Source organism: Takifugu rubripes, chromosome 15, assembly GCF_901000725.2.
Source record: "Takifugu rubripes chromosome 15, fTakRub1.2, whole genome shotgun sequence".
NCBI classification, from domain to species: Eukaryota; Metazoa; Chordata; class Actinopteri; order Tetraodontiformes; family Tetraodontidae; genus Takifugu; species Takifugu rubripes.
This window is the reverse complement of record NC_042299.1, coordinates 10,864,685-10,888,639: the sequence shown is the minus strand read 5'-3', so window position 1 is coordinate 10,888,639 and position 23,955 is coordinate 10,864,685. Positions and strand designations below refer to the sequence as shown.

General features: G+C 47.3%; 2 protein-coding genes across 3 annotated transcripts; both read left to right on the top strand.

The window, feature by feature from the left end:
- The first annotated feature begins 312 nt into the window (after positions 1 to 312).
- Positions 313 to 1,744, top strand: ovca2 (OVCA2 serine hydrolase domain containing). Its single transcript, XM_011611429.2, has 2 exons — positions 313 to 621; positions 1,129 to 1,744. Exons 1-2 carry the CDS (start codon positions 468 to 470, stop codon positions 1,644 to 1,646), a joined length of 672 nt encoding a protein of 223 aa, XP_011609731.1. The 5' UTR covers positions 313 to 467; the 3' UTR covers positions 1,647 to 1,744.
- Positions 1,745 to 14,445: 12,701 nt separating this feature from the next.
- smg6 (SMG6 nonsense mediated mRNA decay factor) lies at positions 14,446 to 23,233 on the top strand. 2 transcript variants are annotated; one of them, XM_011611427.2, is made up of 19 exons: positions 14,446 to 14,579; positions 15,151 to 17,428; positions 17,528 to 17,720; positions 17,846 to 17,956; positions 18,108 to 18,214; positions 18,317 to 18,395; positions 18,480 to 18,590; positions 18,804 to 19,019; positions 19,257 to 19,318; positions 19,428 to 19,573; positions 19,659 to 19,772; positions 19,898 to 20,066; positions 20,320 to 20,539; positions 20,646 to 20,822; positions 20,988 to 21,146; positions 21,241 to 21,385; positions 21,480 to 21,721; positions 21,815 to 21,887; positions 21,973 to 23,233. In XM_011611427.2, exons 1-19 carry the CDS (start codon positions 14,489 to 14,491, stop codon positions 22,101 to 22,103), a joined length of 4,824 nt encoding a protein of 1,607 aa, XP_011609729.2. In that variant the 5' UTR covers positions 14,446 to 14,488; the 3' UTR covers positions 22,104 to 23,233. The 2 variants fall into 2 exon arrangements, with proteins under 2 accessions (XP_011609729.2, XP_011609728.2); XM_011611426.2 differs by having other exon boundaries at positions 21,815 to 21,896.
- The last annotated feature ends 722 nt before the right edge of the window (positions 23,234 to 23,955 follow it).

Genomic DNA, 23,955 nt, shown 5'->3' with positions numbered 1-23,955 from the left:
TTAGATGTTGTGACATGAAAGCCCATGTTTTTAAATTAAGCTTTGTGATCTACTTTGCTGTCATGGCTTTCCTGAAATACAGTTGAAAGCCAGGAGGTGAATTTGTTTTGAACACATCTCAAAAATGTATCTGCTCTGCTCATTTGACCATAACAGTGTCACGTCATATCCATACAAGCAATAATGAACTAATGTTAACGTCTTTGAATTGTGCATTTGAAAAGACAACATCGTTTCTAAATTACAACACAAAGTGATGTTGGCTTTACTTTGAAAGGACTGAAAGGCAGCTTTCTCTTCCGGTTTCATTTCTATCTCTTCCGGTTATTTTCCGGAGTTTTTAGAGCGAAAGGCGGCAGCTGTCAACAGAACTCAAATCGTAGTTTGACACGTGACACACTTTTCTTTTCTCCAACTCAACCTAATTTCTGCGTCTGGCGATAAAGTAAACTTGTCTTTTTCTGCCAATGTCGCCTCTCCGGATCCTCTGTATCCATGGTTACAAACAGAATGGGAGCACCTTTCGGGAAAAGACGGGAGCTTTCCGGAAGTTGTTGAAGAAACAAGTGGAGTTGATTTACCTGAACGCACCACTGAGTGCGCAGCAGACCTGCAGCGAAGGTTGGTCTAAATTAATTTTAAAAATGACTAATGCCAACAATAGAATCAATGATTTTGTTTCTTAAGGTGGACACGGGACGTTATTAACTTTTACTTTCGCTATGACTGTGTTCTGCATTAGCTTATTGCAACATGTTCAGTAATGTGGAAAGAGGCATTTATTTTTATCTTTGAAATGATCACTTCCCTCATTCTGTTTAATAATAAGCACATGAAGTGTAAGCGGTTTAATTGATAAATATTAAGCTTTTTGTTTCATGGATCAACGCTGGCAATAGAACTAGGCTATATGGTCTTAGACCAGTTTATTTTAGATCATGTTTGAGTGACTTGAGATTACATACATTTTCCATATCAAGTCAATAATCATAATTTTTCAGACCAGCTATCTAAAGCAGCATAATAAATTAATCAGATTAGGAAATTATATATATTTTTAAGGGGGTAGGACAGCCGTATGAAGCTGGATGTTTTTCAGGAATGTTTAATATGCTCCTGTGTGTTTAGAAGCTCCTGAGAAGGCGTCCACTTCAGGTGCTGGAGGGGATGAGGCCTCCAGGGCTTGGTGGTTTTCTGATGTCCAGGCCCAGACTTTCAATGCCCTGCAGCAGTGTGAAGAAAGCCTGGGCCTTGATGAGAGCGTGGCAGCCGTGAGAGGAGCGGTCAAGGAGCAGGGTCCCTTTGACGGCATCCTGGGCTTCAGCCAAGGAGCTGCTTTCGTGGCCATGCTGTGCTCTCTCCAGGAGCGTGGATTGGAGCCAGACTTCAACTTCCGCTTCGCCGTTATTGTAGCCGGTTTCCGCAGTGCGTGCCAGGAGCACCAGGTATTCTACAACCTTCCCCTCCATATCCCCTCCCTGCACGTGTTTGGCTTGGAGGACAGAGTCATCCCTGACAACATGAGCAGAGATCTTCTTCCTACATTTGAAGAGCCTGTTCTTCTCATCCATCCTGGTGGCCACTTTATACCTGCAACGGCTGCTCACAGAGAAACCTACCAGAACTTTCTGAAAAGGTTCCAGTGAAACGCTTTATACTGTACCTAAGTCCCAAAGCCATCAACAGTTACTGTAATCAGGGAAGATTTACTTAAATTAACAATAAAACAGCAAATTTAAAATGGTCTGGCTTCATTTTCATGCTTTTTAAGGTACATTTCAATTTGGACTTTGCAAAATATATTATAACTAAGATGTAGGGTCCTATTCTTTGGTAATAAAAGCAGGAAGAATTAAAAGTGTGTAAGTCTGTGACCAAAACTGCTGATGCAGTCATATTCAAAACACTAGAACAGCACCTCTCCACCATGCCGAGTGACAAGTCCTACACTGTAGGTTTATAGTCTATGGATTATGTCTATGCTTCATACATGTTGAATTAACTAATTTAAGGCAAATATCATTCTAAAGGTAACTACTGTACTCCATTAGAAACAGGGACTGTTTTCAATAGCCTGCTAATATGGCATCAGTAGGCTGCTGCTGCACTCTAAACATTTCCCCAAATGCATTTGGCGCACGTGCACGGCGACCATAGGAAAGCGTTTGTTTAAACCAAATGTTCGTGTTCCAGGAAAATCATCATTTGTAAGCAGGTGTGGTGTGAGAAGTTTCCAAAATACTTTATAAGCCTCCATTTCCTCTGTGAGGGACAGGACCGGTCACCCGTAGGTGTTCCTACACCTCCGAGGACGTGACTATTGCACACTTGTCCGTGTTGTTTCAGGAAATAACAGTTATTGCAGGAAAAAGCTTGTCTAGATCAAACGGAAATTTCATTCTCATCAAAGTATGTGCAACACACGCATCACAAAATAGGCCTTATTGGTATGACTGATCTCCATAGCAACCAACCTAGAATTATACACAGTTTTATTACTATAAAGCTAGCCCAAACAACACCATGGAGGCAACACAGCTTGCAGAAAAACAGTCCAAAGTAGAATATTTTGACATATTAGAAGATAATGAAGACAGGGATGAAATGAATGCACACGAGTACTATTGTATTATTGTAGTATTATTGTAATATTTTGCATCATTGTCAGATTCGGGGTGCCTTTGGTGAAGTGGTGTATCTCCATGCACAGATCTCTTTGCCAGTATAATGACAGTAACTGGTTGTTCTGTGTCCGCTGTGACTGAGTCGGCTCTGATGGGTGATGTCACGGACGTTCAGGTCGTGTGCCGTCGTCAGGGTGGATCTTTGCGATGGCTGTAGGTGGCGCATGACCCCGTCAGTCAGGTTCATACGGTCGGAAGCGCAGAGTTCAAGGACGTGCTGTTCCTTCATAGCTGGGAGCATTCGCATGTCAGTCTGAACTCTTGTGATTGTTTCCAGATGTGTGCTGTCTCCCTCTCCCTCTCTCTTCTAGTTTATCTCCCACTACCTTCTAAATCACTCGAAACTCGTCTTCTCCGTCCATCCTCCACTTCTCCATGTGTCCTCAGCTCTGGGCACACACAGGGTGTTCTTGGTGCGAGGCGTTGAAGGCAGGTTTGCACGTCTGCCACCTCAAACCTCCACGCAGCGTTTCTCCACCGTCCCGTGTGGGTGTCCGGTGGGCTCTCAGGGCCCCTCAGAAACAGAGGCAGTCGCACCCCTTCTGGCCTGCGCTCCCCCGCTGCCCTTGTGTCCCTCCAAGACCTCACAGCAGACACACACATGGTTTTGATAACAAGGAGCGAGTGAAGGATATGGTGAAAGAAAAGCACCGAGGGTCACTCTTGCCAGTAAGTTTTACAACAGAGCTGTGACTCTCTTCTCAGGAATCTGTTCCCCTGTTGCACAACAAGCGGGAAATAATGGAATGGGAGACGGAGGCAGCCAGGGGTGGAGCTTCCCTCTTTCCCCCTCTTCTTCTCCCTCTCTGACGCTCTTTCTTGCTGTTGTGGTTAAAAAAGGAGAAGAACACATTCGAGGTCTCCGCCACGACGGAACTTTTTCACTTTTTCCTCCTTTCGCTTGCGGAGTTTAGGAGCTGGGGGCAGAGGGTGTGTCCAAGTGCAGATGGGCTCTATTTTGATTATGGAGCATTAGTTGTTATGGGAGACGGAAGAAGGGGAGGGGCCAACCGATGTGTTTGTGCCTATAAAAGACTCGCACTTAAACTCCAAAAAGCCTGGTCATCCCATGGCCCAGGCCGATCAGCACACTGACAGAACAACCCCGAACGCAGCTCAGACTGGATTACCGAACCCCGTTTGACATTTTGATGATCTAATCTGCAACTTTTGGATTAACAGCCTTTAAAACGAATTTAAAAACTTTTGCCTCTTGCACTGGAGAGCATTCGCAGATGCTGAGGACAGACGAACTGTTGCATATTGTGGAATTTCTGAGACCTTTCTCACAGCCCTGTGATATTAATTTGGTATCGTATGAATGAATTTATCATGTGATGCAAATTCCTAATGGATATATTCCACAGAGAAGTTGGTCACATTGGGTTTGTGTGTGTGTGTGTGTGTGTGTGTGTGTGTGTGTGTGTGTGTGTGCATGTTTTTTTCCCTCCATATGGGTGTGATTTGAGCCTGACTTGTTTACACACTTTTCCTGCACTTTTTCTTCCAACATGCAGATGCTTGGGTCACCTGGGAGGTGTGTCTTATTAACAAATGATCACAAAATTGGCCCCTTCCTCAGAACATCCTGTCCTGTTCCTCCCCGTGAGTCCACATAGGTCAGCTGAGGACACGGCTGAGGTCATCCAAGTTAAGAGAGTGACGTATGTCCTGTGACGTATGATGTCACTGTAGCCGTCTGCTCGCACGCTGTGCTGGACTGTTGTGGAGGTCGAGACTGGGCCCTGGCAGGGAGGGCTGCGGTTTGGCCGTCCTCAGACGTATCCAGCTCCTGACACGACCGGGGCAAATATGAGTCATGAGCAGGGGAGTGGCCTGTACGGCCAGAAAAATGCGAACATTGTTGTGTAATCTCAGTTATTCGGCATGACAACAGTTCCATCACCAAACTTTGCTCTGCAGGAGTAGCTGAAAACATGGACGAACGGTGTAGTTTGGCCTTCAACAATTAGGCAACGGCCTTCTTTATAATAAAAACGATTTCATTTAATATTATCTCTTAATTAGCAGATGCACACCCGGCCTGTTTTTACATGTTTCTTTTAATTCTTAAAACTTTTGCAAGATGTTGGAGCAAAAATCTGAGAAATCTGATTGGAGAAAACTACCACAGTTTACTGTAACAGGTGTACATGGTGCACAGTTTTTGTTGTTCTTTTAAATGATTTACGAGAGTTGAAAGCGTATGAAAGTATGCCCGTTTACCTAACTTCTCAGCCCTGAACAGTAAGAGTTTATGTGCTGTTTTTTTCTACACCAGCACATAAGCTTTTACGGTGCAGGGAGGCAGAAGATGAACAGCTCTCCAGTCAATCACAGCAGAAAGGTGAGGTGAAAGATAAAAGAGGATCCAAGCCTGAATAAATAACAACAATAGGTGCTCTGAGAGGTACATTGGTGATAAAATGATGTGCCAGATGTGTTTTTGTTAGACTCTGTAGGCGTAGAATATGTCATTAGGTCGCGTGGTGATGTGACGCAGTTAGAGCAGCATTGCTCTCTCTGCAGCCTGATGCCAGAACCAACAAGTCATCTAAGTGGCTCGACAGTTTACACAAGTGAAATTCACTGGAATCTGGAATCAAACATCACCGTCATTGTTTTGCACAAACTGAGAAAATCTGTGTCAGAAGAGGCAAGCAGCAAGGTGAAAAATGATCTTCATCTGTTTATTGGGTTTTTGTTTGGGTTTTCTTTTCTCTGAACACGTTTTTTGGTTTAAGTTTTTCCAAAAAAAAAGGAGAAAAAAAGTTTCTGAAACTGTTGCAATCGTGTAATGACTGTTTATGACCGATAGAGGGCAACATCGCGTCGGATATCATTAACACTCGCGTCTGGCAGGACCGTGGGTGCGCGTGCGTACGTGTGTGTAGGGTGGGGGTAGTGAGGGTGACGGTGGGGGCCAGCTGTGAAAAAAAGTTTGCCTGATTTCAGCGCTGCACCGTGGTTATGGGGACTGGTGCTGGGACGAGGCCACGGACAGGGACACAGGTGTTGGGACAGGGACACAGGTGACTGGCTAACTCATTCGCACATGAACATATTTTTAAATAAAGCACCGTGGAAAACAGTTTATGTCTGCACGTTTATTACATGTAGGTGTTTGCTTGAGTGTGTAATTGTTGTCATCGTCATGTCACAGAATCACTTACACACATTTGCTGCACCAGAGAACCTTGTCTCCAGTTGTCAGGTAGGAATCAAAGTCGCAACCCACAACTTTATTCTTCTCTTTTTACTTTCCTGAAGACACCTGCCCCTAACGACCATGGCTGTAGACTGTTACCATGGAGCTATTGCAAAGAGTAACAATCTAAAGCCACGGTCGCCATGGAGACAGCAGGATAGAGGAGGAGGAGGAACTGGAGTTGGCATAGCAACAGAGACATCGAAAGGGCTCATTGGTTTGCTCGTAGATGATACGCACAAGCATGTCGTAGGACTCCCCCAATGCAAGCCCACGCAGGTTTCCGTCCATGGTCCCCCCACGTTCCTGCTGTCAAGTCCACCATTTTAAAAGGCTGAAGTCAGCCTGGCGGTTGATGCATTACCAGGCGTCAGTAGCCATGACTGTAGACTGTTACTGTACTGTGATACTGTATAAACAGTAAGCAGTCTAAAGCCAAGGTGCTGATGCTCTGGCCAGTGTAGGAGGACAAGAGAGAAGGTCGGTCCCGCCAGTGTGGAACACTGCATAAGCAGGAAAGATAGAGTGGAACATTAGTGGAACCAAAGCTTATATCACAGTGCTTGTTAACCATTGGCATCCCAATGACCTACATAATTATGATGGGAAGATGATGGTGATATTGATCTGGTTAAAATCTTAAAAAAAAAAAAAAAAAACACATGCACACTTTGACTTTATTCCTTGTTAGTTTAAAGGTCTTAATTCACCTCTTTGGTTGGCAGACACTGTAACAACCCACTCTTACAGCATTCTGGAGGTCCGACCGAGAAACTCTTCCATGAAAGCACCGTGTGAATAAAACTAATGTGGCAACACGGGCATTTTTAAAGAAAGCCCTGTCTCCTAAATCAATTTTATTGAATTACCTAGCCTCCAGTTACCCACAGTGTACTCCTGCCGTGACCTAGTTACTGTTTACACAGTCAGAACAGCAGCATGTGCCGGCGAGGCAGAGGGAGAGGGTGAGAGAAGGAGGGCAATAAATGTTTCAGTCCAACGGCTCTTTATTCTCTGGTTTCACTTTACCGTGTTGTGTGATTCACCAGTTAAAGTTTATCAGGGGTTTGTGCTCCCTTTCACTCAGAGAGCTTATGTTCCACTCCGACTTTGTCGTGTGCAACAGGCTCGTTCCGCCTGTTTCTTTCAGCACCGCGGACAGCGACAGGTGACGCTGCGCTCGGCGCTGTCCGCGGTGCTGAACCGGAACCCCCGGTAATTCTCATTCGGCGGAACCACTGACACCGCAGCAGGTGCGCGCCCGAACCCAGAACCAACACACGGCAACTTTAGTTCCAGTTGTTTTTTTCTCGGTCGAAAGTTTTCATCAAACGAACCCATTGACGTGGGTGTTGCACAGGTGACGAGTTGCGTGACGCGTGACTGCCAGATAAGTCACATGCCCGAGGGTACGGCTGCGTGACGTCACCTCGCGAGCTAACCAATCGCCCCTTGTTTCACTCTGTCGCCTGGCTTCTCGGAATATGTGGGCAGTGGTTTGGTCTGGCTCGGTTTCTATGGTGCCGGAGACCAACGGCGTCGACTGTGTGGGTTGAGTGACGAGCGCGTGGAACCCTCAAATGAATATTCATATTTCTACAGAACAATAGTCAAGAACCTGGACCGTGAGATAGATAGATAGATAGATAGATAGATAGATAGATAGATAGATAGATAGATAGATAGATAGATAGATAGATAGATAGATCAAAACACTCTAATTGCGCATTCACACCCCCGTGCGCCAGAGGATCGTCACACTGCAGTGTGCGTGTGCGTGCGCGCCAAGCCTTTTAAGGGTTATAGTAGGTGACTGCGTATTATCCGCAAAGTGCGCAAAGAGTGACGCGGAGCTGACTTCACCGAGTGACGTCATGAGCAGAGAAAAAAAAAAAGACTGGAGAAAAAAATTAAAGGTAAACGCTCGCCGGAAGCGCGCGAAGGGAAGGTGGGGGGAGAGGGGGGAAAGGGAGAGTCGGGGCGAGTTTTTTTTTGGGGGGGGGGGGGCAACACCGGAAGAAAGTGATGGCTATAATGACATCACTATCACCGGAAACCTCCCGATACCACGCGCACCCGAGATGAAAGAAGGGTTTGGCAGGGAGCCCCCCCCCCCACACACACACACACACACCTACACCCCGCTCCTCTAAACTCCCACCACGAACCCGCTCATGCACAAACCTGTCGCGCAAACATATTTGGCCACAGGAAAAGCGCGCGCTCGCGGTGGCCCGAACCACGGCGGAGTGCAAAAACCCCCCAAATGATATTCACCTGTTAAAATCCAGGGGTTATCTGCAGGTCAGGCGATCTCCGACTGTTGCTGTCTAAGCATGTTTACGGCACAGGCTGTTTGCGTCATGCGTGATTTGGAGCGGCGTGGTCCAAAAAACGGGATTTGAACGCGATCGTTCTGAGGGGGAATCAGAGATTTTCTCTCTTTTCACAGCCGAATGCTGCCAACATGGGAGGGAAATGAGTCACGCTGCAGCAACTTCAAACAAGATGAGAAAAGTGCCGCTCAAACCAGGCGACGATACGAACGCTGCTTCCACAGCAGAGCGGCTCATTCACGGATGTCAGTAAAGTAGCCCAGATCTAGTTTGTAGAAACTCAAATATCACTCACCTCAGCACTGGTCGCGGCTCCTCGCTGCGCAAAGATGTTGGTCCGATCTCTAAACTCATCAGCGAGACGCTGTCAGTGCGCGTCGGTGCCATGTGCGCTGCCGTCCCTCCTCTCCAAAGTCGCGTCCCAAACAGACCGGGCTCTCCCATCAACCGTAGGCTTTTTATAGGATCCGGTAGTAACTAGTAGAAGGAACGGGGGAGGAGGAGGAGGAGGAAGAGGAGGAGGGGGGCGGAGAGGGAGCGCTCATTCAAAGATTCACCTACACACGTACGTGCCTATCCCACGTCATTGAAAAGAGTGCAGCTATTTATAAATGGAGGGAAAAAAGTGTGGCTTGAATCACCGTAAAGGTCTATAAAGGGGAGGATGGAAATAGCAGGTTCGGTGTGTGTCGCATTTTCACACCAAGTTGAGCGATATTAACGAGACAATTCCTGACATATGTGGACAGAAAAAGTCTCAGAGGCACTCATTAGTCAGCGGCGTCGCTGTCAGACTCCCGGTATTCCTGAAATACTCCATTTATTACATAATTTGTCTGTTTTTAAACCGGGGTCGAGGTGCGACGCTCTATTTCTTTGCCAGGGAGACTCAGACATATTGCTGCAGTTTCTCACGGCGGCGCGTGTGTGATTGGACAGCGGCGCAGTCGTGTGTTCAGTCAATCAGAAAGCCATAAATCAAAGTTTGGCTTCTCTTTGCTGCTGCTTTTTAAATCTATTTTCCCCTCGGGGGGGGCGGGGGGGGGGGGGGGCTGGGGGTTAAAGCCAAGCTCTTGTCGCATATGAACATGTCTGAGTCGACGCTGTTCCTGAGTTCGTGTGGATTCGTGTGATGGAACTTGGTTGCTGCAGCGCCCCGATTCTTTCAGACGTCTCCGGATAAAACGTGATCTGCTTCCACGCACAGAAACGCAGAGCCCCGCACGAATCTGGAGCCGGTGCCGCTGAACTCGCGACGTATTCCGGGAGAGTTGGGGGAGACCCTCGTGCGTAACGAAACGTGTCAGGCATGCGTGGGCGTGCGCATGCGGGAGAGGCTGTCGTAATTTAGACGCACTTTGGACATTTACAAAAAAAAGTTTTCGGATTTTAGATGAGAATCACGCCGTGAGAGAAGTTGAAGGGAAAGTTCCGTGCCCCTCTGAGGGGCTGGCAGGGCCAGATGTTAGTGATCTTTCTCCCACACAGCTCACCTCCACCTCCACCTCCACACGCCTCCCTTCTCCAGACACCAATGAGTAAATAGGAGATGCTGTGATTCGTAATCATCGCTGGATTTCAAATGGTCAGATGAATTAGAAATCGATGCGCATGATGCGGAGCTGCTATTCATTCCCATTGATCCAGTTTCTTCACACTTTTCCTCTGATGCTTTATTATTGTGAGGAAAACGCGACGGTGGAGGTGGCTAAACAAATTCTTCTTGCTAAGAATTTCCTGCCCTATCTTGTAAGGGATTCAAGAAAACATTTAAGTGTATTTCCAGAATCTCTTTCCTTCCTCTTTTCAAACCGAAGCTTTCTCAGAAACAGGAGAGGATGGTGAATGTCTCTGCTCTGGGCAGGGGAGATGAGCTGATATGTGGCAGGAGGTGTCACAGGTCCACGAGCCAGACGGTCCAGATTTGTCCCACATGATCATGCAGCTGTGTGTGTGTGTGTGTGTGTGTGTGTAGGACTCAGATCATCCTCTCACTCCCCACAGGTCCCTCAGGATATGCACACACTGGACATTTCATCTGATTTGTAAACTTTCTGGGTCCATTTTTCCGCTCAGCAGCTGGATGGCGAGGTAGGATGGAGATGCCTCCCCGATCAGAGCGCTCCTCTGCCTGACATGCCCAGTTGTAGGCTAATCCCCTCATCTGTATTCCACCAGAACGTGCAGCCAGATAAGATAGACAGAAAAAAAAATCATCCCGTACACTCTCCTCTCTCCTCACAGCCGCCTACATTGCCTTCCCACCTCCCCTTCTCCCATTCTGAGTCATACTGAAATCCCAGTGAGCCTCCTCTTTCCCCCCCCATCCCACCCCCAGCTCCTCGCTCTCATTTGTGTTTTCTCTCCCTTTGATTGCCGAGCTGGCGTGAGCCGGGTGAGAGGGAGCGAGCAATGAAAGTGGTGGAGAGGAGCAGAGGGACGGAGACGGGGAAGGGGAGGAAGAGGAGGAGGAGGGGGAGGAGGAAGGCTGGGCTGCCAGAAACGTGTGTGTGTGTGTGTGTGTGTGTGTGTGTGTGTGTGTGTGTGTGTGTGTGTGTGTGCACGCGCGCGTGTTTGTCAGGGTGCGATGGTGGGGGTGAGTGTACATTAGTGAAACCCCTCTCACCCCTACGTCATTGCAACCACTGCCTCTGTCTTTTTGACTTGAGATGTGTGTTATAGCAAACACACACACACACTCAGCAACCGGATCACACTCACCCACTCATTCACAAACATCCCAGCATAGACACCAAGTGGGACCTTCTATGCTCTCAATAACTTTCTTACTTGCTCAGTCAGTCGCATTAGATGCACGTGTGTGTTTGCAGGAGCAACAAGAGGACCACATTTTACTTTCTATACATTCTGCAACAGTAATACACTTAAAACGAGCCTGGTTATTCACTGAGTCGTACATCAGATGTTGTCCAAAATATCTCCACAAGGCTTCCAGTTGTCTTTGTGACATTCAAACATAAGCCTAAAAACACAGGTAAATCCTGTACCTCCACCTTGAGTTAATTGCAGACGCGGCTAAAAGTCCAGGCTAAAAAAGGAATGGATGTCATGTGCGTACCTCATCCACTAGAATCAATCAAATTACCTGAGCTGGTACCAGAGTTTTATTACATTTGCAGCATCTGTGGCAAAGCAGGTCCCAAATGGGCCGTCCGTTTGCCACGTCATGTTGCCGCTCTCCTGATTGGCAACAGTGACTCACAGGAAAATTCACCACTTTTTTTGGCCTCAGTCACATTGCTGAATGCAATTATCGGCGGGTGCCAGCTGTATTTGGATGTCTCACTGCACGTGTGTTTGGGGAAGGTCAGTGTTGGCGCGGGTTGGTGCATATGCTGGCATGTGCATCAACTGAATTATTGTTGCATTTGTAGCATATGCCACCGGAAGCAGAGTTCACTATGCTAACAAATATGTCTGTGTATGCTAGATTAGCATGCCAGCGCAGCATTTCAGAGTGATTTTAAAGCTTCTGAAACCGTTCTTACAAATTCCAAGTGGTAGAAGAGCATTGTTCTCAGTTGGAGCCAAACTTATTTTCAATTCAAGAGAGCTCTGTAAGAAGTTCCAAAGTATTTCCGAACATGCGAGTTGGAAATTGGGGAAAGTGCAGCACAAGAAATATGAATGAAAATGGAGTGCTACCCACATGCTGTCGACTGCAGCACCCTCTAGAATAATAAGCCTGAGAGGTCTACTTGATTCAGATGAGGAGGAAATCGCTGGTGGTTTAAAGGAGTTCAGGAACCGGAATGGGAATGAAATATAGTGTCCATTTTGATTCAAAACTTTCATCTGTTCTGCTACGAAGATTAAAATTCAACTTTCTGTCCGCCTCTCTGCAGTGACACATCCCTCCGTGCACTCCGTCTCACACTGCCTTTGTGCTCATCTCTCCCCTGCCATTCCCTCAATCGCTTTTGGTGAATTATACATTAAAATGGATCAAATATTACATATATAGTCCATATATCTATTGCCAGCAGCTCTGCGTCATCCAAGCCTCTGGCCCGACGCCGTCTTTCTGTCTGTCTCTCTCCTACACAGATGTACGCACAGGCGCACGTACTTGCTCTGGTTTCAGCCTCTCACTCGGTTTGAGATGTGGATACCATTTCAGTCATCTCCTTTTGATCACCCTGTCATATTCTCTCCCTTCTATCAATGCTGGCATATTTATTCTGCACCATGTTTCACAATTTCCTGCTCCTGTCCACACCTTCTATGGCTGTGCTCCTCCATCTGGATTACTACTCCGGTCTTCCCTTCGACTCATCTCCTGACACCTCCCGGTTTCCCAGTGGGTAAGAGGGAAAGAGAGAGACAGAAGGGGGGGCACGGGTCGGGACAGAGGAGATCAACACGAGTGTGTGTGAGAAACCCCCTGGTGTTGGAAATTCACCTGCAAAAACTCCTCGCTTCCCCCGCTTTTCCTCATCTGTATGCACAGCCTCTGCTCTCCCACATCGTGTCTCCTCATCTCTCTCCCTTGCTTCCTCCTTCTCCCCGTCTCCCTCCTTCCTTACCTCCCTGACTCCCCCTCTCTGTCCTTCTGTGTCTCTTATTATCCTGCATTGCTTCACCTGCAATGTAGTGCGGCACTGACAATCAAGATTCTGCACACACACAGACACACACACACACGCAGGGAGACACACGCCCACGACTTCCGGCAGTCCCCCTCCCTTTCTCACACCTCTCCACTGCAGACACGAAACACACTACAACCCCCAGTGTGCCAGTTTTTCATCAACAGACACTGTTTGAGCTACAGTATTCTGCATTTACACACAATCTGGCACACAGCCTGTGTTAAAGTATATGTCACAAGTAGAAATAAGAGAATAATTTCCAAAAGGAATGTGGATGTGCAGCCACTGAAATCCTGCTGCCTCAACTCGATGTCTGCAGCTCACCTGCTTTATAATCTTAGAAGCAGAATTGGATAAAGTAACTTATTACACGTGGCTGCAGAGACCAAACCAATTACCTTGACCAAGCAGCGGCGTGATTACCGCTAACTCTGTGGCCTCACAAGTGTCAGTAAAAGGAGAAGATTTGGTTGATAATGAAGAGTTGGGTTTTTATATGGTCAAGACAAGTGACTGGCCCTTTAATTTGGTGTTGCTAGGGAAATGAAGCTGTTTACTCTGGTATCACCCACATCTATGGTGACTGCATAAACTCTTCAGCTATCCACTTTCCTAGAAACACACACGCGCTCTCACACACATACACACGCACACACACACACACACGCACACACACACACACACACACACACACACACACACACACACATACACGTACGCACTCACACACGCACTCACACACAAGCAGTTACAATTCTTGGTACTTCCAATACTCCCAATTTACTTGTCATACAAATCTGGTGACAAAAAAGACCACGTTAGATGGTAGTGGTGTAAATAATTGAATTGCTTGAAAATATCCCGACTGATTTATTATAGGAAAAGCATATATCTCTTACCTAAACCATATATTTCAATTAACAAACTTTGCTGTTAAGACTTTTAAAAGCTAAGACAACTGAGACGAAACGCAAACACTTCTGACATCTAGTGGATATTTTGAGGAACTGAGTTCTCGCACACAGATTGTGCGTATCTGTTTATATAATTGTAGACTTTTCAAACCTTCAGTCTGGTTATTACCGTAGCTTTGCCAAAGGCTGTGTAACAATTACAAATTAAAATGCTTCAGATACATTAACTGACAGAAATATTGAATATATTTATAGTCATTTAACTTGTATGACAATGGGTTTTCTTGCAAGTGCTTATAATATTTAAAGAAATAATAAAGATTGGATTGGCAAAATTGTTTATTGACTACCACCCTATAAAGACCTATACAATTCTAATTGGATGGTTAGATTCAGTCTTTAGCTGCCTCTAAAACGTAGATTAAGAAAAGAAAAATATAATTTCAATATTAGTGTTTTAATTACAATCATGCCTTGCTTATGTATTTAAAAAAAAAAGAAAACAAACCATTTTGCCATGTGTTTGGCTGCACAAATAGATAATCCAAAATTGGAAAAGATTAAAACAACAGCAAAAATATCAAATAAAATCAATATTTTAGAGCTGAAAGTACATGTTTTGATCCAAGATAACATGACTGCTGACTGCCTTTCTTGATCGCCATCCGTTGCGTATGAAGTTTGATTTAGCTCGGCCACCGTAGTTGTTGTGTTTGTTTTAGACCAAGCAAAGATGGCGAACGAGCTGGACAGAGTACGAATCTCTGCCGCGGAACTACGAGCCGAAGCTTCTAATTCCCTCAATATTGCTGTTTGTGCAAAAGGTGAGTCTGGGTTAAGTATATTCCGCAAAAATGCTTTCGAGTAATCATTTGGTCAAATTAAACGAATGAATGTTTCAAGTTACTTCGACGAGTACAGAGTTGCTAAGTTTGTATTCCGCTAATTTTGTTAGCTAGGCTCTCTGCAACGCTGGTGTTTGTGGTGTGGTCCAACGTGGGCTGAGTCCGCTCAAAGAAGAAGTGATCTATTCAAAGTGCTTTCAGTGTTTTTGTTCCAAATGCCCGAGATTATTTGCAGTATTTTAAAAGCTCGATCCTGACGTACCCCTAAGATTAAGATAAAACGAGGTTGACTGATGCTACAGTCCTGGTAGTTTCCTCTGATGCTGTGAATAAATTATTTTCTAGTTAAGTACGTGTAAAAATAAAAAGTCATACAATAGCATTTTTGGGCCGTGGAAGTCCGGCAATGCTTTAAGTTTCTGTTATATTCAAACTGCTTAAGCAAACGCTCGCTCAAGTAAAGACACATATTTTCTAAAATCAGCTGCTTATTTAAAAATAAATACATTTCATCCTCACAATGGGCTGTGTTTCTATTTTCTTGTTCCAGAGGAGCAGCACCAATGTCGTTCAGACAAGCCACTGAACAAGCATGCAGGGAAGCGGCCTGAACGGCAGCGCCACCAGACGGCGCCTGTGCGGCACCACCGTGATGAGGATGAGGATGAGGAACCCGCTCAGAACCGCGGCCCGCCGTCGGATTCTCACAAGCCCAAAGAGCATTTACAGCGTGGAAAAGGTAATGCGTCTGAAAAAGCTTTGCCAAGACACGGGGTGACTAACGGCACTGACCAGCGGATGACAGATGACAGTTGTAGCGCCCAAAATGACAGAAAGGAGAGTCAGGCTAAAACGGAAGCGAATGAGGCGCCAAGCCCGGTCAAAACTAGAGAGCATCAGGAACCTGTTGGAGCCGCCAAGCCAACCAAAAAAGCACGCAAACCAGACCAAGAATTTTATCAACCTGGAAATAGGAGGAGCATTCAAGGAAAGGACTGTGGAGTAGGAAAAGAGAAAGATACGCCCCGGGCTCAAAAGCCTGGGCAGAAAGCTGAGCAGGATTTACAGCTGAGTACAGGGGAAGGGGAGGGGACCTTGAAAACAGCTGTACACAAGCAGAGAGGGAAAGATAAAGATGCAAAATGTGTGATAAATGAGACGCAGAGAAAACAAGAGAGCCAAGACGTAGGAAAACCTCCACGACCTTCTGACGCCGCCATTGCCGACGTTACTAACAAAGTGGAAAAGCTCAACGTGGCAGAAAAGGGTGATGTGAAATTTGAAGGCCAAGTTGTCGGAGAGAAAAGTTGCAAGAAGGAGCAAATGGCTGATAAGCAGAAAAAAAGAGAAAAAGCAGACGAAGAAAGAGCAGAAAAGAAGGAAAGGGGCAATCGTAGGAGAAAAGGGGGAGATAGGGAAAGAGAAAAGAACGATTCCAAAAAAGCTGATGAAGTGGGGGAGAGGGGAAAGGGTGAAAGGGCTAAAACGGAGAAAGAACGGAGTAAGAGAGACGCAGATAATGGCAACACCCTGGGTAAAAAAGAGAGAAGAGAGAATCACAGAGAAAACAGAAGTGGAGATAAAGACGCCTGCTCCTCTGATACGGCAAAAGACACCAGGACACACGGAACCCTCGTTGTGGCCGCAGAAGGAGGCGGTAGAAAGCAACCCAATGCAAAGATTTCCACACCCATCTCAAAACGCTATTCCAAATCGGATATTCGACGCTCCCGCCATCGCACTTACAGCAGTAGCTCGGCCAGCAGTGTCACCAGCTTGGAAGGTCCCGGTTTAGGAGTGGATGGCGCAGGCACCAAGTGGCCACGCGTGGAGCCAAGACGTGGGGAGAAAGAGAGGGTGACAAATAATGGGAGAGGAAGCAGATCTCATTTACAGAGTTGGACAACCAATGAGGAATCATCGGCAGAATCCATGGATGGAAGTGAGATGAGTGACACAGTAGACAATCGGAGGAGAGGAAAAAATGGGTGGGAAAAAGCGAGAGGAGAAAGAAACAAATCCGGGGAAACCAAAGGTAGAGGCCGTGGAATCCTGCACATTTCTCTTGAAAGGCAGTCGGGTACTTCATCACAAAACACACATCCACAACATGGCAGACAGAGCGTGGCTCCGCGAGGCCGCGGCGGGGGTATTCTGGTGCTCCCATCTCGCTGCACCCTCTCCAACGCACCCGAGGTTGGACAAAGTCGTCTTTTTGGAAACCGGGGAGGAGCATCTTCCAGGAGCCGGGGAGGAAGAGGCGGAGGAGTGAGGCGACTCTGGGATCCCAATAACCCCGACCAGAAACCTGCTCTTATGAACAGCCAGTCGCAGCAGTCGCCTCTGCAACAGCCCACCTACCTGCAAAGTGGATATGGACAGCTTCATTTTCTGGACACGGACGACGAGGTAGTGGGCAGCCCCCCGGTCCCACAGGGAGAGCACTTTCGGTCCAGGCAGGCTGCCATGGCCTTCTACAAATTTCAAAACTCTGACAACCCATACTGTTACCCCATGTCTCCTGGCAACCAACACAACACTGGCCAGTACTATCCATACCCTTATCATATGGGCCCCTACCAGATGTCTCCCACTAACAGTATGTATACTGGGTCCGGTGTGGGGCAGTTCTCTAGCGGTTATAGGGGAGTAGGTTATACTCAGTCAGGTGAAGGAGGTGCTTTGACATTCGAAGAAGTGGAACAGCGAGCTAGGGGAGAGCTGGGACGGCTGCTGAGGGCTGCAGATGCCCAGGAGCTCCAACTCAGTAACCTGCTGTCCAGGGACAGGTTGAGTGCTGAAGGTCTGGATCGCATGGCCCACCTAAGGTCAGTTTAACGTCCTCTTAATTAATTGTATTTTAAGTGTAGTTGACCTGGCGCCTTCGGAAGTTTTCTGTATTGAAAGTGCACTACTCTGTTTCCTAGAGCGGACCTGTTGAAGCTTTATGAGCAGGTCATCCTGACCGACATCGAGTTTTCAGACTCCCAGAATGTGGATCAAGCTCTGTGGAAGAACGTCTTTTATCAGGTCATAGAGCGCTTCCGGCAGCTTCTGAAGGACCCGACTCATGACAACGTTGATAACATCAGGAACATCCTGCTGACGCTGCTGGATGAGGTAGGCATGTGTGCGCCTTGGAAGACCTTGAATGAAGCTTGTAGAAGGAAAATAGATCAGAGAGCTTTACAAGTGCCTGGCAATCATAAAGTGGAGGCACTCGTGCCATTGTGTTTGTGTTACAGGGTGCACTGTTCTTTGATTCGCTGCTGCAGAAGCTGCAGACAACATTTCAGTTCAGACTGGAGGATTACATGGACGGCGTGGCTGTCAGGGCGCGACCGTTACGCAAAACGGTAGAATGATGCTTGTCGTGGCCTGTGTGTTTGGGTCTGAATGTGGATTGATTTTTGTTTTTCCAGGTTATAGTCAAGCAGCCTGTGACATTTCAGTGGCACTAACATGGTAGTAGTGAAGTAATGTCTTGTGGTGTTTCTGGATTCTAAGGTAAAGTACGCCCTCATTAGCGCGCAGCGTTGCATGATTTGCCAGGGAGATATAGCCCGGTACCGAGAACAAGCCAGCGACACGGCCAACTACGGCAAAGCTCGCAGGTGGGTTAAAGAAGTCGCTGAGATCCTACATTTTCTCACAAATGTGAAATATTCTTCCAGGTGGTGTGTAAGTAACTCAATAATCTCTACTTTTTTCCTCAGCTGGTACCTGAAAGCCCAGCAGATTGCACCCAAAAACGGACGTCCGTATAACCAACTGGCCCTCCTGGCCGTTTATACCGTAAGTACTGTGTAGCTTAAGCAACGATGTACAGAGCTTATGCCTCATTATCCTTTACTCCCTTTTACCTTTGCTTACCTACAGAAGCGTAAATTGGATGCTGTGTATTATTACATGCGCAGCCTGGCAGCCTCCAACCCCATCCTGACTGCCAAGGAGAGCCTGATGAGTCTGTTTGAGGAAGTGAAGCGCAAGGTGTGACAATCGCTAACTTTTGACAGATGACTTGATGTTTGGCCAAAAGTAGCTTGAAGCTAAATGTGCAGCCCTGGTTGTCCACAGAAACATTGTCTAACCTTTGTTTTTGGTTGTACCAGCAGTGCTTGTTACAGTCTTAATTGTAAAAATCCTCAAAACACCATAAAGTCTAAGCTATTACAGTGTTTTCCCTAACTCTAATACTTTCAGACTGAGCAGCTTGAGCGGAGGAGGAGACAGGAAGATGAAGGAGGCTCCAGGGGTCCAGCTGTAAGAGGAAGAGGCAGAAGGGACGACGGAGCACGTGTGGAGATTTGGATTCGCCCGAGTGGTCCGGTAGCTGCCCCATCCTCACAGAGGGGTGGCAGTGAATCCAGCAGAGACTCTGAGCAGGACGGAGAGCTGGTCAGTCTCAGTGCAAGTGAGGTGAGCCCCTCTGTTTCCTCTGGCACTTTTGTTTCTAAGTTCATCTCTTCAGTCTACTTCATCAGTAGTTTTAATGATGGACCTGTCACTTCCTCCACCTTCTTGCCATCTCAGTAGCAGGTCTGGCGACATCCTTTAAACACAGGGCTCCTGTTCCAGTCCAACAGTGTCTTTAAATGTGCTGCTGTGTTCTCCTTTTGTGTGAAACAATTCCTCTTGGTCTCTTTTTTCCTGTAGCTCAATAAGAGATTCATTCTGAGTTTCCTTCACGCACATGGAAAGCTCTTTACCAAAGTGGGGTGAGTGATGTCTGGTGTTGTCTAGCTCTGGATAGAATGAAAACAGCAGCTAACTCATTTTTTCCATCCACCTTTGTGTTTCTGCATGTGTTGTGTGGGAACTCCACAGCATGGAGTCCTTCCCAGGAGTGGCGGGCCGCGTCCTGCAGGAGTTCAGGACGCTGCTGCAGCATGGCCCCGCCCTGGTGGGCAGCACGCACATGCTGCAGATCATCACCATCAACATGTTCACCATTCACAATAACCACAGCCAGGGTAAGGCCTTTGCTTTTATCATTCCGCTACAGGTGTTAAAACTCCTCTAAGATGGTCATTGCTTTATGTTCCCTCTGTTCTTAAGGTGAAGAAGGGGAAGAGCGATCTGCTTTACATGAACAAAGCATCGCCTTGGGTCTGGGCATGTTTGCGCTGCTGGTGCAGCGCTGCACAGAGCTGCTTCGAGATACTCCAACAGGTACACGCGAGCACACGGCGGCCATATTTGTTTTCCGTCAACTGAGCAACAGTAATGGAAGACCAATAATATCTTACCGCCCCCTGTTGGTACGGTGAATTACCATCACCCTCTTTCGCCTCCAGTTCAAATAGATGATGCAGAGGAAGGACAGAAAGGAGAGGAGATGGAAGGGATGGTCCACGTCTCTGCATCCTCCTTGGACCTTAGAGAGCTACTACCAAGCATCAAGGTCTGGTCTGACTGGATGTTGGGACACCCAGACCAGTGGAACCCCCCACCACACAGCTTAGAGTGGGTATTCTTCACCGATGCAGGAAACGAACGGAAAAAGTGCACGTTACTGTGTTATCACTCCTGCTAGTTCACGACTAAACCCTCTGCTGTGTTCATATATAGGTTATTTTTTGATTTATATGAAGACAAATGTATATTTGTGGCAGTTTCTGTGACTTAAAATGATGATCATCAGGCTCTGGAGTGCTAATTTAACCGCTTCTGCTAGTGAAAGCAGACTAATTCCTCTCCTCTCTTGCCCTTAATCCAGCTGCTGCCCTGATGTTTGGCAGTGTCTGGCAGACCTGTGCAACGTGCTGGCACGCGTTGACCATGAGGAAGTGCCACTGTACAAAGTGGACACCGAGGAGAGCGAAGGAGATGAGGAGTTGACGGTGCTGCAGCTGAAGGAGGACAGGCTCCTGGCAGGCTTCGTCCCATTATTGGCGGCACCGCAGGAGCCCTGTTACATAGACAGACACACGGACACAGTGAGTGGAACATCAAGTGATGTCCCACCATCTCCGTTTGGGTTGTTTTTGTTGTCACACAGCAGCAGTCCTCAAGTAAACTTCGATGTTTGTTGTCTTTCCACAGGCAATAGCAGCAGATTGTAAGAGAGTCACAGTGTTGAAGTACTTCCTGGAGGCCTTGTGTGGACAAGAAGAACCTCTGTTGGCCTTCAAGGGAGGCAAATACATCTCTGTGGCGACGCCTCCATCCAACCACTCGGGGGACACGAGGAGCAGACAGGATTCTCTCACGGAGAAAGAAGTACTTTGCCTCTAATCTCTCCCGCTCAGTTAGCGCCTCAGGATATTTTTATTGCTGATATGACTGGGTTTTTTTTTTCATAAATTATGTAAAAGTGAAGAGGCTGTCGAAAGCAGCGAAACCCAAATAATGACGATAACGTCTCGTGTGTGTGTGATACGACAGTGCGACGACGTCATCATCGAGGCCGAGTCCTCTCTCTCTGCGTCGGAGGACGAAGAGGAGGCGGGAGACAGCGAGAACGACATCAGGCAGCTGAAGGCGCGGCGCCACGCCCTCGCTAGCAAACTGGCGCAGCAGCAGAAACGCAAGGACAAAATCCAGGTAAAACGGGTTCAGATAACAGAATCCGGGCTACTGGTCGGGTTGGACCAGACCTTGCTGTGAGGGTTAAAAGCAAACTGTGTGCATGCTACAGGCGGTTCTGCAGATAGGTGGGCAGTTGGAGCTGGAAGTGCGGCCTCTGTTCTTGGTACCGGACACCAACGGATTCATTGATCACTTGGCGGGGCTGAAGAAACTGCTTCAGTGTGGAACCTACATAATAGTGGTGCCACTCATTGGTAAAGCAACACGGCACCCGCATGTTTGTTAAATCCACATCTGCTTTGTGGCTTTTACATCAGAACCTTTATTCATGCATGCTGTGTTTCTCAGTCATTACCGAGTTGGACGGCTTGGCTAAAGGTCAGGACAACTTTGGGGGTCGACTGGGTCCAGGTGCACCCAAGACTGGCACTGCGGCTCATTTCCAGGCCGTGCAGGCGAACGCCCGCCTGGCAGTGAGCTTCCTAGAGAAGGGATTTGAAGCTAGAGAGCCGTGCCTCCGAGCCCTGACGAGCAGAGGAAGCCAGTTGGAGTCCATAGCCTTCCGTAGTGAAGACACCTCGAGACAGCAGGTGAGTCGGCCAAAACATGGCAGCACATTAATGCGATGAAACCAGATGATTTCATGAGGGACACATGGGAGTTTTCTTCTCTTTTATTTAAAGGGAAACAACGACGATGTGATTTTGTCCTGCTGTCTCCACTACTGCAAAGACAAGGCTAAAGACTTCATGCCTAGTGAGAGAAGTATGTGATGTCCTCTGACGCCTCGCGCGCGTCTCCAAACGGCGTTTACCATTTCTGCTCTGCTGCATCCACACAGGTGGCACAGTGAGGCTCCAGAGGGAGGTGGTCCTCCTCACGGACGATCGCAACCTGCGCGTCAAAGCCTTGACCCGGAACGTTCCCGTCCGAGACATCCCGGCCTTCCTGAGCTGGGCCAAAGTGGGCTGAACCAAGACTAGTTGGAACCTAAGGAACCCAGCTGCCCAAGCTTGCTTGCAACGAAGCCCAAGAGGGAAGACGCAGAGAAGGAAAGGAAAGGGGGGGGGGAGCAGACAAATGTAGTGAGCGTGGGGTGGTTTCAGAGAGACGTTCCACCTTATTCTGAAGTGTGCGCGTGTGTGTATGTGTTAAGATCTGTGTGCTTCCCCAGAAAGACAGGCAGTGGGGCCTCGGAGGGCTTCGACTGGAGCAACTGAGAAGGCAAAAAATCGATTAGATTTGGAAGGTGTGTGTGTGGTCCGGACCTGAGCCTCAGCTCCCAGTTAGCGAGTCTCCTCTGCAAGCAGTTGCCTCCAAAATCAGAAGCTAATGACGGACTGAGGCCAATAGAGAGAGCTGTGATGCTAATTGACGTGATTAGACAGGCAGCAGTCGTGAAAGGACTGGCTGGAGAGCCCAGCTGTGGCCTGGAGCTGACGGGGAACAGCTGGAAGGTTTTCATCAGTGCAGTCGGAATGAGATGGTTGCTTCTGATCTCTCGACTTGTTCCTTTAGCTTGATGCTAGCATCAAAGCTGCTTTGGAAAAGGCAACAATGAAAAGACATTATGATTATCAGCTTATTTTTTTACGTGTTGAGGTCCTGTATCATGTTTTATTTCCCCTTTTCAAGGCCGTTTTAGTGTATATTTTAATTTTTGCCGTCTTGTTTTTCCCCTGCACCTTTACTCTGGCTGATTACTTCTTTGTTTTAAAGACAAATACATTCGTTTGCTTTACTTTTAACAGGAATTTTTTTTAAACTCAGTTTGTTTTTTTCTTATTTCTCCGAGTGACTCACATGCACGTGTACGCCATGCTGTAAACCTGTGAATGCGCTTCTGTGTTGAGGACAGTAGTGTCGATAGCTTCACGCTTCAGTCGTGCACATCTAAACAGAACTTTGCTCCCGGTTTGTCTTTAGCGGCTTGACGTTTTTGCCCGAACGCTCACAGATTTAGCGGCTTTTCACAATTCTCTTACTGCGGTCGTGTTCAGTGCTGTGTTAGCGCTCGTAGCTGCTACGTTTTGATTGCAGTGTGCGTTTGAAAGCAATTACTCTTTATTATTTTGATCAATAAAGTGTGTCTGGAATTATTATTTTTTGTCTCCCGTGCTTTTTAAAAACAGATGGGAGCAGGAGTGAAAATGTCCACGAACTCTATAAATCCCTTTTGTTTTACAGCCCAATCGTCTCTTCCTATAGCTGTTTGTGCTTCCTGCTGTTCCTTTGTGCTCCTGCCTCTTCATCCTTGCTCCTCTTCAGCGAGCAGGCGCCTGGATACAGACCTCACAGCCTGGACCTGATTCCCATCATCATGACAACAGGGCGGCCGAGCAGCCAATCAGAGCCCGCCGAGCCCCGTCCTGCGTCCTGATTGGCTGCCGGCCCGGAGCCTGTTGTGGAATGCCCATCTTTAACCTCTGTGGTACCGTGCACATCTCACACACGGGCTGCATTTCCATCATGCAGATTACACCTACGTGTGTGTAACCTCTGGAGACGTGTTCGTCACGTTTAAAGCGACGTCACGGGGTTTTGTGTGTGTGTTTCTGTTGTTTTGCTTTGCTGGGATCAGAATTCCTACGTAAACAATGATGATCTTTAACTCGGCGCATGACTCAAGTGTCGTGTCATGATGTTTATTGAACATAAATCTGCAATAATTCCCTGATTGTGGACAGGCCAATGGCGGATTCCAGTGGAGGTTATCAGGTCCCAAAGTGTTACTAAGGTCATAAACACGCACCGCGGGATTACAAATGTCCACAAGAAAAGTCAAAATACTTGAGAAAATGACACATGCCGAAAGCAGCCGTGG